General features: G+C 42.2%; 1 protein-coding gene across 1 annotated transcript in view; it reads left to right on the forward strand.

Annotated features, from left to right (window-relative positions):
• The window catches only part of TRMT61A (tRNA methyltransferase 61A), a 62,659-nt gene extending 49,867 nt beyond the window's left edge, over nucleotides 1-12,792 (forward strand). The window contains exon 4 of the mRNA XM_063118116.1: nucleotides 11,383-12,792. Coding sequence (XP_062974186.1) covers nucleotides 11,383-11,711 — 329 coding nt within the window. The 3' untranslated portion in view covers nucleotides 11,712-12,792. The remainder of the gene's footprint in view (nucleotides 1-11,382) is intronic.
• The last annotated feature ends 4,398 nt before the right edge of the window (nucleotides 12,793-17,190 follow it).

A 17,190-nucleotide genomic window follows, 5' to 3' on the forward strand; every position in this document is an offset into this window, starting at 1 on the left:
AGCTAAAAATCCAGCCTGCGGAACCAGGATTAGCAGTCAATTAGTTGCTTGGTGATGATTACTTTGAGTCTGCCTCCATACAGGCTTGAACTCACAACCTTCCTGCAACGTCCATCAGGTATTCCCAGGGGACCCCAATTTACTGGTGACTACAGTTATCGGCTACTTCTTCCACCATAAGGTGCAATTTAATGCAAGGCCTGCTGAGTCCTGTGCTGCAGCTGTTGAAGTTTGAGGTTTGTTCTGAACTGGAGTATTACTTACGTATTTATTACATTTCTGTACTGCCCAATAGCTGAAGCTCTCTGGTCACTTCGCAAAACCATAAAATACAGCATGATAAAATACAATATAAAAGTTTATAACTATAGTATCAAATAACAATAAAGTCTAGCGGCAATGCAAAGATTTAAAATACAGTAACGTATTTTAAAAAGCAGAAACGAAAAGACCACAGAGTATCATTTTTGTTCTAGTACGTCTTCCTTTAAAATGCGTTTAGAGGTAGTGCGGTATAATGGTTAGGGGAGCCTTCCCCAACCTGGTGCTCTCCACATGTTTCAGACCAATGGAGTGGAGGCTGGTGGCTCCGATGTCTGTAGGGGTGGTGAATCCACTCCGGGTTTCAGTCAGAACAGTAAAGAAGCTATCCAAGGCACTTCCGCAACTTGAATAGAGTTCTGACTGGTTCTGACTGAAACTGGAGTGGATTTACCACCCCTGCTGACATTGGAGCCTCCAGTGGACCAATGCCCATCAGCCCAAGCCAGCATGCCTAGTGGTCAAAATGCTGGCAGTCATTCAAAATATCTGGAAGGCATCAGGCTGAATAAGGCTGGGTTAGAGTGTTGGACTTTATTTATTTATTTATTGCATTTCTATACCCCACCCCACCCAATAGCCGAAGCTCTCTTTATACCGGACTACTACTGGAGAGTGTTGGGTTAAGGGCTTGAGTGACCTGGGTTCAAATCTCCACTTGGCCATTAAGTTCACTTCATGAACTATTCGCCTATCTTTGAGCCAAACATATCTCACAGAGTTGTTGTGAGAATAAAATAGGGAGGGTGATGTAAACCGTCTGGAACTTCTTTGAGGAAGAGTAGAAATAATAATAATAAATAATAATAATAATAATTATATGCTGCTGCAAAGTAAAGTATTGCAGGACAATCTACCATAGAGCAAAGGGGTACAGTGTACAACGGGCAGAAAAGAATTGTGCACGTTTTTGTGGATCATGACCCTTGATGTGAGAGTAGCTGTGTATAAAGTGCTATTTTTCTCCCGGGAATATCAGAGTGTTTATATTCAGAGCTGTTCCATAAGACCCTGTTCCACATAAACAGAAGAATGAGTTGGTGGAATCTGGGGGCAGTGGAGTGGATATAGGATGAGGGCTGCCTTTTCTTCTCTTTTTTAAAAGCTCTCCCACATTAATAGTAACACTTTGGACCTGCTCAGACAACACACTAAGCCATGGTTAGGCCACTAACCCTTTTGAAAAAAAAGGTTAGTGAGTGTGTTTAAACTGTGGTTATGTAGCCACCATGGTTAGGAATGGTTCACATGACACACTAAGTCATTGTTCACACAACATGCTAAGCCATAAATTTAGCTCAATATATTTAACCCATCATGGTTTAATGTGTTGTCTGAACAGGGACACACACACACACACACACACACTATTTCTCCTTGCACTTTGTGAATTCCCTGCCTTTGCTCTGGAGTAGTATACATCCAAGTTCTACCACCATCTCATTTGCTTAACTTGTGAAACATCTTGCAGGAATGATGCTTTCTTTTTCTAGATGCAATGCGTTTCTCTCTCTCCCTCCCCTCTCATTTTTAAGAAGAGAGAATTAGATATAAACCACTGTCCCCTTTAGCCTCTATTTTTAGCTGACAGGTTGCCTTGTTATCAGCTTGCACGGATTACATAACAGGCTTTTGTGGGGGGGGGGGGTAGCTTCATTAGAGGACCCAGCAGCAAACGAAAGAGGTTGGAAGAAATGCAGAGCAGTTCAGCAAAATAATGCCAATTCAGTTATTATTTTTTCTTTCCCATCTCCCCCCTCCCCCCCATTAAAACCCCATTTTGTGCCAGGAAGCCTGCATTTATGGGGACATTATTACATCATGACCAAGATCACATGGTGGCGCCTGGATTTCTGGCAGACAACATCCTTTTTAATTCCTTGAGCTGATTTGGCTGGGTGGCTTTTCAGAGTACATCTGAAAGCAATCTATTCTCAGCTGCAAAGGTGACATTGTGTTCAAAAGAGACAGGGGGGGCATGGTGCCCCATAAGATGCTCACTGTCTTAAAAGCTCTGGGGTGGAAACTGCTTTGAAGGGCAGAGTCTTGCTAAAATGATACTGGCACTACGATATTGAGGTCTACCCATTAGTTCTGTCAGACTGATCAGTTCACCTTCGGGGGATTTTCCGTTGTCATCTGCTGTCAACTTGATATGTTCAGGAGACGGGAGACCTCTTGGCTAAAAAGCTAAAGTCCCCAGAGTTTGCCATCTAAGGACTGGAGATTATTCTGTATACACATACCATCCCTCTTAAATAAACACAGCCAGTTCCTCCTTGTTCTCTCTCTCTCTCTCTCTCTCTCTCTCTCTGTATGTTTAATGCAAGCAATTTAACTGTAGAGGCATGCAGCCAAATGACAACTCAGAAAAATTCAGTGAATAGAGCAGGGTGCTAAGATACTTGAAGGAAATATTGACCCTGCAAATATTGTATCGCTTTAAATGGCTTTGGCCCAAAGAATCCTGGGAAGTGTAGTTTGGTGAGGTGCCAAACATTCCTACCTTTGTGTTAACAGAAATAAAAAAAATCATGGGAAAAGAAGAGTGATTATTCAACCAGCTTATAGTCTATTCTAGGGTGACCATATGAAAAGGAGGACAGGGCTCCTGTATCTTTAACAGTTGTATAGAAAAAGGAATTTCAGCAGGTGTCATTGGTAGGCATACAGCACCTGGTGAAATTCCCTCTTTATCACAATAATTAAAGCTGCAGGAGACCTGCCTTCTTGACCAGATACAAAAGAGGGCAGGACTCCTGCATCTTTAACTGTTGTGATGGAGGGAATTTCACCAGGTGTTGCGTGCATACAAATGACACCTGCTGAAATTCCCATTTCTATACAACTGTTAAAGATGCAAGAGTCCTGTCCTTCTTTCCATAGGGCCACCTAAGAGTCTATACCAAACTCTGTGCCTAGCTGAAGATAAAAGTTATTTTGTTTATGAAACCTCCATAAACTGAAACTCAGGAAATGAATAAAACCTATGAACACTGATCCACATTTTTCTACACCCCCACTCCACCAACTTCTATGTTCTACTTCAGTTTGCCTTTTTGTTGTTATGGTTGTGTTTGTTAATTGGTGTAAACTAAAGACAAAACCCAGAATGGTGCAAAGAGGTTCTAGTTATTTTCATTTGCTATTCAGCTCTTTTGTTCACATGCTATGATGCAGTGGGATCTCATTTTACCTCACTAGAAAAAAATCATTCTCTGTCTGTCTGTCTGTCTGTCTGTCTGTCTGTCTCTCTCTCTCTCTCTGTATGTATGAGTCAACTTTTTGCCCAAACAGAACGCTCAAGACGAATTACAATTAAAAGTTTAAAAGAAGTTAAAAACTGTAAAAGTAATTTTAAAATGTTAAGACATCACAGCCCAATTAAGAGCAGGAGAAAAACTTAAAAAAAAACAAGAATGCGGAGCTAATACATTTAAGCACGCTCCTATATGTGGCTACTCAGAAGTAAATCCCATTTGAATTCAATAGGGGTTACTCCCAGGATAGGATCACAGACTTAAAAAACTAAAAAGTCTCAGTCCCCCCCCCCCCATCCCAGTGCTGCCCTCAACACGGAGTCCAAGTCAGAAGGAATACAATGGGCAATTTCCAATAGTAGTCCTACAAAGATTAGGCCCATTCACTTCAATGGGTCTACTCTTTGTATGGAGTGCAATTGGATTCTACCCAATGGTTTGCAAATACATCATCACAGCCTGCTGAAAATTCCCCCTTGCTACACTGGGCCCCAGAACGTAACAGCCCCATTACAACTCAAAACAGCTCCATTGGATGACAGTGGTGGCAGAAAAAACCCAACTTCTTTGTTGCCATCCCTGCCATAGAACAGGCCTTAAAATGGGCTCTTCCCTGTGGGTTTGCCCCCAACCCCAACATGTACCTTTTTATTTTTAAAAAAAGTTCCACCTGTATTTGTCCAGAGCGACAAAGAGCAATTCCAAAAATATTTTCAGCAGCCTCATGATGAAAAATTCTGCAACTGCCTGAGATGTGTCCCAGCCAAGCTAAACATCCTAAAATTAATTTAGTAGGATAATTTGAGTTTGTAAAGATGGAGGATGCAGCTCATAAATTCATCAGCACGACTTTGCTGAAAATTTCCTGAGCCATGCTCATCTTAGACTGTTGCAGCAAAAACAATGAAGAGTCTTATGGCAGCTTAAAGACTAACAGGTTTATTATGGCATAAACTTGCTTGGACTAGAAATGCATCTGGTACTGTGGACTTTGGTTCATGAAAGCTTATGCCATAATAAATTAGTTAATCCTTAAGGCAGGGGTGCAGAATTACTTTTAGGTTGGGGGCTGGAAGACACACACACACACACACACACACACACACACAGGCCTCCGAAGGCCATGTGACACCAAGTAGGCATGGCCACGTTCACCTGACGTCATTTGCTCCCTGGTCCAAGCGCCAGGTGGATCTTCCACTCAGGGCTTGGGTCAGGGACTTCCCTGTTAGGGAAGCCCCACACGTCATGAAGATAAGGCAGCGAGTCCCTGTCATTCTTCCAATGGGGAGTGACACAGACTAGCTCCACTCTACTCCATCTTTGTGTGCCCGCCTCCTTCCTGCAATGGGAGATGAAGGTGTGGTGTGCAGAGGAAAAGCAGCTAAATCCCCTTTGCCTCTCCTATAGTATAAGGTGTCACAATAACTACTGTATTTCTTCGATTCTAAGACACACTTTTTTCCCCATATAAACATCTCTAAAAACTGGGTGCGTCTTAGAATCGTGGGTGCGTTTATTATTTCTTAGAATCAAAGCTTTTTTTCTGTTGGTGGTACTGAAATTAGTGTGCGTCTTACAATCGATGGCATCTTACAATCGAAGAAATACAGTATTTTCTGTCCCCTGCTGATGAGGCTTAAATGCAAAGTTGTAGTGTTAAGCAGGGTTGTTCACAGCACCAATTATATAAAACAGAAACGAAATCGTGCTAATAAAACACAAATGTTAAGGTCAAAATCTACAGTGCTTTCAACTGTTTGCCATAACTTTGTTCCATCTGCATGCTTCATTTCATGCTTTATTTTAGCCTCTCTCTACAGCAGCTCAAAAAATAGGGCCATTATAGCAAGGATTATATACTGCTCCCAATTCAAAATTTCGGAGCAGTGAACAAGATAAAATAGAATAAAAACACATTAAAAGTAGATTTTAAAAAGAAACGAAGTGCAAAATAAACCACAGCTGGTCATTAAGGGAAGGCTTCCTGGAACAACAAGGTTTTCAGGAGGCGCCAGAAAGATTATAAAGTTGGCGCCTGCCTGACCTAGAGAAGCAGGGAATTCTATACGAAGGGGGCCACCACATTGAAGGCTCTTCCCCTGGTGAACTCCAGTTGGATAATAGATCTATGTGGAACCACCAGGAGCATGCCCTCTGATGATAGGGGAGAAGGTGCTCTCTCAGGTATCCTGATCCCAAGTTGTTTAGGGCTTTGTAAGGGGAAAGCAAGTCATGCTATGGATAAAAGGAAAAAAGACCTCTACCTATTATTACTTACAGGTAATGCATGTCCCTTATTCTCATTGAAAGCTAGATGGATGAAGTTCCTAGACAAGATGTAATATAATGTTGATATAAACACCCTGGGGCACACGTTGGCAATCACCAGTGTGTGATTTCCAAAACGTGCTTTGGAATCCGGACGAGCACCAAGAAAGACTGGCATTGGGAATTAAGGTGGCCTCAACTGTTATGCTATCTGGGAAGAGGTGCTAAGGGAACAAGACAATCTGACAGTTTTGTTGCCCAAGTCTGATGGTTTTGTTGACAAAGAAAAGACTGGGTAAAAGTTTGTGCTTCTTTCTAGTAATTTCCACTGGAACGTGAACAGAGGGCTGAAGAATGAAATAATTATAGTGAAATTAGATTTGGCTTCTGATTAATCGTTCAGTTGCATTTGTGGATAGATGCAGTTGCTATAAAGCAGAGGTGGGAAACCTGTGCCCCTCCATATGTTGATGGATTCCAAGTCCCATCAGGCCTAGCTATCATGGGATGATGGGAGGCAAGTGATGTGTTTAATAATGCTGTATTAAGCGTGGCCTACTGTATTATTATTATTATTATTATTATTATTATTATTATTTACATTTTTATACTGCTGCATAGCCGAAGCTCTCTGGGCGGTTTACATTAAAAACAAATATACAAAATTTAAAACCATAAAAAGCATAAAAACAGACAATATTCATTAAAAACAACTATTCCAGGGTCAGTTAAAAATAATAATCTCAGCATATGCTGTTAAATACCTGGGAGAAGAGAAAAGTCTTGACCTGGCGCCGAAAAGAAAACAATGTTGGTGCCAGGCGAGCCTCGTCAGGGAGATCATTCCATAACTGGGGGGGGGGCACCATTGAAAACGCCCTCTCTCTTGTTGCAGAGAACGCCTTTGATAGCATGGAGTGATCCCATCTCTTTGAAGTCATGGAGATTGTGGTCTAGATAGGATTTTATGTAGATAGATCCAGCTGTTTTATCAATCTCCAGTAGCTAAAATAATGATCAGTGAAAATCTATTGCTCAGTTTGTTACAAGGTGTTTGATTTGTTGTGAGCCATTCGCCAGGGCTGTCTCCTCTCTTCTTCACATTAATAACAGAATTCTTTGCAGAACTGATCTCAGGGGGGATGTGGTAAAACTCTTATTATCTATGGATGAAGTTGTGCTATTCTTGTAAGATTGCCTGAGGACTGCTGAAGCTTTGATAGGTATTATTTGTGAGTTTTCTATCATATCTATCATAGCTGTGTACAACTTAAATACAGATGAATCAGAATGATTGTGGATCAAAACTGCAAAATGTAGTGAAGAGAAAATAATCTCTAAAATTTGTATTGAAATTTTAATAATTCTCCAAAATATTGTGGAGAATTAGTCCCAGATCTGAATGAATTGCGAATATTATGAATAATAATAATAATAATAATAAGAAGAAGAAGAAGAAGAAGAAGAAGAAGAAGAAGAAGAAGAAGAAGAAGAAGATTGAACAAGTCATATTTGAGACGGGTAGCTATGTTAGCTTGTGAAATGACACTATTAGATACCACCCATTGATTCTATAATATACACCATCCACAAATATTCTGAAGATGGTAATCTATTCTGCTAATCCTATCATTGTTGTTAGTCTTCAGCTCCCAACAACCCTGATTACTGGCAATGCTGGCAGGAGTTGATGGGAGTTCCAGTCCAAAATATCTGAAGGCTACTAGGTTAGCTAAGCCTGGTGTAGTATGTAGACCACAAGAACATAAGAAGAGCCCTGCTGGATCAGACCAAGGGTCCATCTAGTCCAGCACTATGTTCACACACTGGCCATCCAGTCGTCGACCAGGGACCAACAAAGCAGGACATGGTGCAACTGCACCCTCCCACCCATGTTCCCCAGCAACTGGTGCACACAGGCTTACCGCCTCAGATACTGGACGTAGTACATAACCATCAGAGCTATTAGCCATGGATAGCCTTCTTCTCCAGGAATTTATCCAACCCCCCTTTAAAACCATCCAAATTGGTGGACATCACTACATCTTGTGGTAGTGAATTCCATAATTTAACTATGCACTGTGTGAAGAGGTACTTCCTTTCATTTGTCCTGAATCTCCCACCAATCAGTTTCATGGGATGACCCCAGGTCCTAGTATTTTGAGAGAGGGAGAAAAATGTCTCCCTAACCACGTTCTCCACACCATGCATAATTTTGTACACCTCTATCATGTTTCCCCTTAGCTTCCTTTTTTCCAAGCTAAACAATCCTAGCTGTTGTAATCTTCCCTCATAGGGGAGATGCTCCAGCCCCTTGATCATTTTAGTTGTTCTTTTCTGCACTTTTTCCAGCTCTATAATATCTTTTTTTAGGTGTGGTGACCAGAACTGTACACAGTATTCTAAGTAATATACAACATGCCACTGTAGGGAGCAACAGTGAGAGAGGGTTTTTTCCGTCATGCCGTGCTTGCACTCTTGCTTGCTCCTGCCCGCTCTGGGGAGTAGGATACTGGACTAGAATGACCCTTTGCTTTCACCCCAGCAAGTTGCTTTTACTTTTTTATTGTGAAATGTCAACAATAACATCAACAACAACAAAACAAATAAAGTAAAATCTAGCTACATACATTTGAATATATCAGTTTCAAAGTATGCCTATTATTATTATTATTATTATTATTATTATTATTATTATTATATTTATTTGTATCCAGCCTTTTGCCCAATACTAGGCCTCAAGGCGGCCTTACAAAGTTTAAAACATACATTGTAAAACCTAGGAAAAGAAATGTACAATAATAATAATAATAATAAAAACATAAACATTTTAAATACACAACAAAGTTATAAGTCATTTACATATATGGAGGACCAGATTATTCTCCAAAGGCCTGCTGGAACAACAAGTTTTAGCTTGCTTCCGAAAGCCCATCAAGGAGGGAGCCAGTCTAGCTTCCTTAGGAAGAGAATTTCAAAGCACTGGAGCAGCCACCAAGAAGGCCCTCTCCCATGTTCCCACCAAGAGCGCCTGTGAAGATGGTGGGACTGAAAGAAGGGCTTCTCCAGAAGATCTCAAAGCATGCGCAAGACTCATAAGGGAGAATGTGGTTTTTCAAATAACCTGGACCCGAGCCTATGAAGTGTGTGTGTGTGTGTGTGTGTGTGTGTGTGTGTGTGTGTGTGTAGGATATATTTATTTCTAAGATTTATACATTTAACTTCAACAAAAGCAGACCAGTTATCCAAATAAGTATCCATTTGCAGGTGGCAGCTATACCCCACCAATTCAAATGTTGAAGGCATTGTAAGGTCTTTAATCCGTTGCATTATAGAAGGGGAGCATTTATCCTTCCAATGTTGTAATATCAGTCCTTTAGCTGTCTGAAAATCCATTTGCATTTACCATGTGTTTAACTTCCAGAAAGCAGGCAGATAATTTAAAAGGATGTGTGCATCGGTAAATATTAAAGAGTGCTCCAATATGACGTTTATCCATATAATAACCTCCTTCCAAAAAGAGGCAACTGTTGAACATTGCCAGAACATATAGTTAAAAGAAGCATTAGCTGTGTTACACCTCCAACAATTAGCCAACTTAGACAAACCCTATTTTCTTTATAGATTCTAAGGCACAGTTTTTACCTGCTAATCCCATCTCCCTATTCCACTTTGGGATTATTTTATAATAAAAAGTGGGTAAGAAAGATAAATAAATAAAATAAAGACACACAGTTTGAGATTAACAGTCAGCTATGTGAGAACCATGAATCCACAGTCCTTATCTAATATGCTGTTGGTGTTCATATGAATACTAAAAAGTTAACGGAAGCACTGGTATCTCTGTGGTCCATGAGGCAAGCCAACCCCTTGACAAGGTTCAATTAGAGCCTTGCAGCCCCAGAAATGATATTTGTGTGTTTCCTGTAACAACATGCTTCCTTCCCTTGGGATTGCCTGCTCCTGTTTGGGTTTGATTAATGTCTGGTTGATTGTTTTTAAGCACCAGAACGAAAAAGGGGCAACTTTGTGACATTCATAAAAGAAAGTGAAGTAGCCAAAGATATCCAAAATTAGGAGAGGTTGCACGGTGTCCTTCCTGCAAAGAAAAAGAAACAAAACAGGATTATTAGATGTGTGTGCATTCACCATTTAAAATGTTGTTGTTTGTATTTTTAGTGGGGTGTGTATTGAGTTATGGCATAAAAGCTGATTAGTTATGGCACAGACTGGGACTCTGGCACATAACCTTTTTGTATTAAGTCTCTGTCTGGGCCTCCAGAGACTAGCAGAGGATGCAGCGGTTCTCAGCCAAGAGACAGCAAAGAAATGAATTAAGGCAAAGATTCTTGTAGGTTAAAACAAACCTTTTTACTGGCAAATACATATAATTTAGTTATGGCAGTACAGATACAAATACTTACAAATGGTCAGTCAATACAGCACACATCAAGTTGTATAGTGGGACCTCAATAGCAGCAGCATGCAAAACACATTTACTTTTATAGACAAGCTGTACAATGATGCAACTCCTTGCAACCCTTAATTGAAGACAATCACTTAGACAATTATTCAATTATTACACTCAATGTCCAGGTGTAGAGTTGACCTTTAAATTTCTGCTGAGTCCTTTGTTCTTCCAGATCCTCAGAAATTAACAAAGCAATGGAAAACATAACCAAGATCCATTCCAGGATCCAACAGTGTGCACATCGACGAGGTGTCTTGGAAGACTGGCTAGCTGTTTGCCTACAATGCAAAATGTAAAATCTTTTCCCTGGCCCAAGATAACTTGTGCAGCAGCAAGCATGTTAGAGTCAAAATGCATTATCCTAAGATAACATTTTTTTAAAAAAAAAAATGTGTATGCAAATCTGACATTAATAGCGGTTCGGAAAAACGTGAAGGGCATTGTGAGAAACTCAGTGCCTCTTTAATTAGGTGCTAACATCTGTGCGAAGAATCTAGGAAGTGGTACACTAATCAGGAACAAGAATAAAGTACAGACTGTTCTAGCTGCTTCTCTCTTCAGTGACAAAGTACAGGGGGTGAAATAGAGCTGATGCAGAAATGCTTTGATGGAGCAATCCTACACAGGTCTAGGAAGTGACATTAAGTTTAATGGGGCTTCCTCCCAGACTACTGGGTATAGGATTGCAACCTAAGATACCCATTTAAATTCTGCACTTCTTAGATTCTGTACAGAACTTTGCAAGCATGGAATTCTAGGATACGTCCTCCTCATTGCTATGTATGGGATTCAAGGGCCCCTCCACCCTCTTTACATAAACCAGGTGTAGCTGTCATGCAATTTATTTCAGAGGAGCAGTCCCACCGACTTCCGTGAAGCGGCTTTGGAAAGAAATGATTCACAGAATTGCAGATTCACAGAATTGCTAGGGAACTGAGTTTGGATGAGATTATTTACACCGCTGGTCCTCATTCATTCATTCACTGATTCATATTCTCTCTCTCTCTCTCTCTCTCTCTCTCTCTCTCTCTCTCTCTCATTCTCCCTCTCTGTGTGTAGGTGGACGCATCTGTTCCTTTTCCCCTTGCATTGAACAAGTTCAAAGGACCTGCCTGGCTTTGGAGGAACACGGCTTTACCGAAATTAGTACTTTTGAGATCCTGCTCAGAGTGTACAACGTTAGGACAATTAGCTTGCAAATCCCTGACCTTGGAAAAGCAGCCGAGGATAGTTCGAGCGGCTCGTTTGACGGAGGCAACCCATCAAATCGAGAGGCCTCATGTGCAAGCCTTCAGCAGGGAACTGTGCAATTTAAAAGCGGTGTACAGCCCAGGGAAATGGTGGGTCACACTGGGTATTTGACCTTTGCTACCAAAAGTCTATTTTAGCTACGCACACGTAGGGAGGCTTTCTCCTGCCCTCCCTCCCAATTCAGCATCCCAAGCTTTTCGCTCGGCAGGCAATTCCATATATAGTCAGATTGAGTAAGATTATGCTTTGTTTAAATAGCATGCAGGAGCACTAACCATATCAGCCGTGCCAGTAACACTGTCGTTCTGGAACAGAACTTGGCTAGCTGTCTGGTAGAAAGATGGATTAGCAGCTAATAGTTGTGGGTTGGAATTTATAAAATAAAAGCCACTTGCAGGGGGTAAGAAGAAAAACCTCAACGAGGTGGCCTTGTGCTTCCTGCTATGGGGCCAAGGCTTTTGTTCTTGCTGCTTTTAAAAATATATATTTACTATTAGGATTTAAAAGAAAGAAAGCAAAACAAAAACCAACCAAATATTCAATAAATGTTTTTGAAAGAGGTCCAGAGTTGGTTTTGAGATAACGTGATTAGAAACCATATAGCAGCAAGGCAAAAATGGTCTTTGTTCATACCATAAATCAAGGGTGCTGAACTTTAGTCCAAGTCCGGCCCGCTTGGGGCCCCAATCCAGCGCTCCAATGTTCCCCAGATGGTTCTGCTCCCTTTCCTCCAGCAGCTGAATATTTTATGCTTTTCTGGTTTGTGATTGTTCCCCCACGCCACCCCCCCCCCCAATTCTAAATGCCTCTCCTAAGGCTTAGTTAATGACAGTAAGAGCTTTAGGCCTCAGCTAGATCTACCGTTTATCCCACGACGGAGGAAGGAAGATCCCGCGATGTGATTATCGCGAGATCCCTCCTCCGTTTACACGTATGGCGCAACAACTTCAGAAGGAGAGGCGTCGCACCCGCCATTTTTTTATTTTTAAAGAAGACGGAGCGCACGAATGCTTGTGTGCTAAAGGTAGGTTTTTTTTAAAAAAATTAACTTAATTTCCCTACTCCTCCCACCCTACCCCCGATGGGCACAGTGCTCCTGGCGAGGAATCAAGCGGAGCTGGGTCAACCCGCGGCAACAGCCCACATGTTCTTCGGTCTCGGGCTCAGCCAGGACTGTAGAAAAACTGGGGCCAAAGGGGAGGGCGAGATCCTGGAACAAGGGAGGGATCATTCCTCCATGATCCCGGGATCCCCTGTGCGTCATGTGGACACACAGGGACGATCCCGGGGTTCGCCCCGGGATTTCGCCTGGTCTAGCTAAGGCCTTAAACTAAAATATACTGGTATTTTGGGCCATACCCACTGCTAGAACACAGCTCTCCCCCAACCCACTAGGTTCTCTGAAATGGAATTCAGTCCTCAGGCTAAAGAAGATTCAACATCCCTCAATTTTCTGCGGAAAAAGCTATCAATGGCTACTAGTCCTGATGGTAGGGGTGTGCAGAGCAGAGCAGCTCCTGTTGCTCCGCTCTGTTGGATAATCTGACAGAGTTCCGTCCCGTTTTTGGATAACTGCTTCATTATAGGCTCTGGCACTTAACCAAAATGCTTACAGCTCTGTCATTTTCAAAAAAAGAGATGAAACTTGGCACCGTGATATTTCTTCATTATGGATTTAGTCATGCCAAGTTTGAATGCAGGTTCATTGGAATTAGTGGAGAAACTGTTGAGGGTGAAGGAACACCACGCATGCCTTGAGTTCCTGACCCATAAGCAACCTCTGGGCCAGGTTGTCTGTCTGCAGCTGGTTAGAATGAAGAATCCAGTTGACATAGTAATTCATAGTGGTTTGGGGAACTGTGGCCTTTGCTTGCCATTCTCAAATCGTGCAGTCTAGAGTAGTTTTGAGGCATCTCTTGACATCATTCCAAAGTGATTTTAAAGATGAGATTTTGAGGCCATGATCTGCCAAATACTTGCTCTGGAACAGTCAAGTGTAAGTAATAAATAATTACTTGGAATAAATAATTTGGGAGTAGTTGCTTCACACATAATACAATTCAGCAATGGGGGGGGGGAAGCACAGTCAGGATTTTTTCCCCTCTTTATCAATGGCATTCAGCAAAGTCGCAACAGGTAAGGTGGTAAAACAGTTTTCGGACTGTACCGTCTGAGACTTGCACGATTGAATGGGTTTCCCTATATTTTATTTTCATGCACAAAACTAGCTTTTGTCAGGGAAGGTTAAGCAATCCTTCCCCAACCTGGTGGCATCCATATGTTGTAGGCATCAACTCCCACAAGCTCCAACCAGCATAGCTGTGTGGTTGGGAGTGCTAGAAGTTATGCTCCAGATGTTTTGGACTACACCAGGTTGGGGAAGGCTGGATTCTCTGTGGTAGGTGTGGGAAACTTGTGGACCTCCAGTTGTTTTGTCCTACAACTCCTATGATCCATCACCATGCTGGAGAATCATTCAGTTATGCTTTTCCCTCTAAGACAGCGGTTCTCAACCTGTGGGTCGGGACCCCTTTTGGGGTCGAATCACCCTTTCACAGGGGTCGCCTAAGACCATCGGAAAACACATATTTCCGATGGTTTAGGAAACTGTATTGACTGAACTATGTCATGTATCATCTTTTGTATTATTAAAGCTATTGTTATGTATTATTTTCATTAGCAAACCATCCCATGACAATGGATCGTGTAGAGAAGAACGAAAATAATTTTTTGGTTGGGGGTCACCACAACATGAGGAACTGTATTAAAGGGTCGCGGCATTAGGAAGGTTGAGAACCACTGCTCTAAGATAATGTTTGGGAACAGTTTTACCACCTCATCTACTCTTTTGTGAACAAGTCCATAGTTCAGTCATACATCTTGGGCATAAATAAATGGCTGGATTTGCATCCTGCCTCATCTCTTAAAGAAGAAGGGGAAAAAGCTCCCTTGGTTTGGATCTATCTTTTATGTAAAGCTGAACTTGTATTTACAGATGTCATTGCTGTAAATATTTAAATAAATTCCCTCCAGTGTTCTTAGCAGCGTCTGTGCACTACTTAGCAATCTTATCTGCTTGGTGCGTGGATAAAACACAGCCCACGAGGTATACCTTTTTATCCCCTCCAGGCACAGGCTGTTCAGCATATCTGCCTGAAAATGTGAACCAGGTTTTGCCCTTTTCTTGACGAAAATAAACACTGCTGAGCTTTTAACGGGTTACAGCCCCCGTGCTAATCCGTAACAGTTTAACACAAGCTCCACCAATCATGGCACACAAAGATAGGACGCCTGAGCAGATTAAAAATCAGGAAAGCAAATCATCTGAGCTGAGGCAGTTACGTAAGTGTTCTAAGGCTCCAGCTTTCCTCCTCGGAAGGATGTGAAAGTCTGTATTAGGAGCTGTTCTAAAATGCTTTTGAGGGAAAGCAGGATAGAAGCTGTTGCATCGTTAAAAGGGTAACTATAAGTGCATTTCTGGTAGGGAAGAGAAAGCGCTCACATATGTAAACATAAGATCAACAGAACTGGAAGGAGGAGCTGGACCAAAACCTGCAAAGCACTGAGCTAACGGCTGTCCTTAGGATACCTTGCACTTAGATCAGCACTCTATTATGTGCTGAACTGGGTTAGAACGAGGTGCCTCCAGGGCATAGTTCATCCGATCATAAACACAACAGGGGTGGGGTGTAGGGACAGTGGGTGTGTAATATGTTAGGGTTTTATTTAAAATCTGTTCTGTACCACCCTTCAGCGAAGCTTCCAAGGCCGTTTGCAGAAAAAGAAGATAAAATACAAAAATAAAAGTAACAGCATGTTAAATAGGGTGAGCATATGGAAAGGAGGACAGGGCTCCTGTATCTTTAATAGTTGTATAGAAAAGGGAATTTCAGCAGGTGTCATTTGTATGCAAGTAGCACCTGGTGGAATTCCCTCATCACAACAGTTAAAGCTGCAGGAGTATAGCTAGAGTGACCAGATACAAAAGAGGGCAGGGCTCCTGCAGCTTTTAACTGTTGTGATGAAGAGGGAATTTCAGCAGGTGCCCTGCTCTCTTTTGTATCTGGTCACTCTAGCTATACTCCTGCAGCTTTAATTGTTGTGATGAAGAGGGAATTCCACCAGGTGCAGCATGCATACAAATGACACCTGCTGAAATTCCCTTTTCTATAGAACGGTTAGAGCTACAGGAGTCCTGTCCTCCTTCTCATATGGTCACCTCAATGTTAAATAACCAGCAGATAGTCTTGAGTGTGAATGGAGTATCTCTTTTCGTGGTTGTTTGTTGCTTCTTTTCAGCCTTTTACTTCCAGGCCTGTTGTGTTTTTACCTGTCTTTCCATAGTCCTTGGCTGCTTCAAATAAATATTAAAATAGATAAAAGTCAAAATTTCTTTTTTTAAAAAGCTAACAAGGAACTGCAATCCAAGACAAACACCCTCTCCCCCCACCCAGTACACACAATCTAACCAGGTTAAAATTAAGGTAAAACGAGTCTTACAGCCTCTCCTAAACACCATACCTGAGGAAGCTTATCTGCAGTTGTACTTTTCACATGGTGTTGGAGGTACTTGAAATGAGACCTTATAGGAGGACTGAAGCTGCACGGTCGGGGTGTGTGTGTGTGTGTGTGAGAGAGAGAGAGAGAGAGAGAGAGAGAGAGAATGGAGAGGCAGCCTCTCTGTTAGGTATGACCGCTTTTGTCCCATTCCTTAGTTGAAAGTGGGTTGGTTGCTAGGCAAGCAAATGGGTATGAGATGACATTGGGGATTGCTGTAATTCTTGGTGATGTGACAGAAACACTGATAGCTCGAGAACACAGCGATAGTCTGTTATGCAGTTCCTAGGAGGAAGGGACGTATTTGTGTGTGGGGTGGGGGTAGGGGGTTAGTTCTGCCATATGAAAAGTTGCCTGCTCTCCAAACACAGCTGTCTTGTCTTCCCCTAGCTTTCAGGTGACGGTTTTCCTTCCCTGTCAGGAAAGCAGCTTATGAGGGAGCGGCTTGACAGCCTGAGCATCCTAAACTGCAGGTTTAGAAGGCTTAATTATTTCCTGCCCTCAGAGAGGCTAAAACAGGGAGCATGGTCTCTTCTACCCAGGTGCAGATCAGCCTTTAGCTTTGACAGTGTTGTGGTAATAGATTGGTTGGCTGCCGTGTGAACAGAGTGTGGGACTAGGTGGACCCTTGGTCTGATCCAGCAGTGCTCTTCTTATGTTCCCAGACCATTGACTGGACCCAAAAAACAGCAACCATTGACTGGACCCAAAAAACAGCAACCATTGACTGGACCCAAGCGCACTTCCGCAGTGTACTTGACCCACCCCACTCCCAACAAGACACATGGCATCCCTGTGCCTCTCCGAAGGCCTAGTTACTGGCAGTAAGAGCTTTAAACTAAAATATGCTGGTATTTATGGTGTTTTGGCTCCACCCCTCTTGCCTTCGGTCCCACCCACCGTTAGAGTGCGGCCCCTGAGAAGTTCAACATCCTCGATTTAACCCATTCTCTGGCCTGGAGCCCACCTGGTCACCCTCCTCCCCACGTTTAAGAAATTAAGAAGCGTCACATTTCCAATCCAGTGATTTAGAAACTCCCAAATCACCGGCTCGACAAA

Source organism: Elgaria multicarinata, chromosome 2 (assembly GCF_023053635.1).
Source record: "Elgaria multicarinata webbii isolate HBS135686 ecotype San Diego chromosome 2, rElgMul1.1.pri, whole genome shotgun sequence".
Taxonomy (NCBI): Eukaryota; Metazoa; Chordata; class Lepidosauria; order Squamata; family Anguidae; genus Elgaria; species Elgaria multicarinata.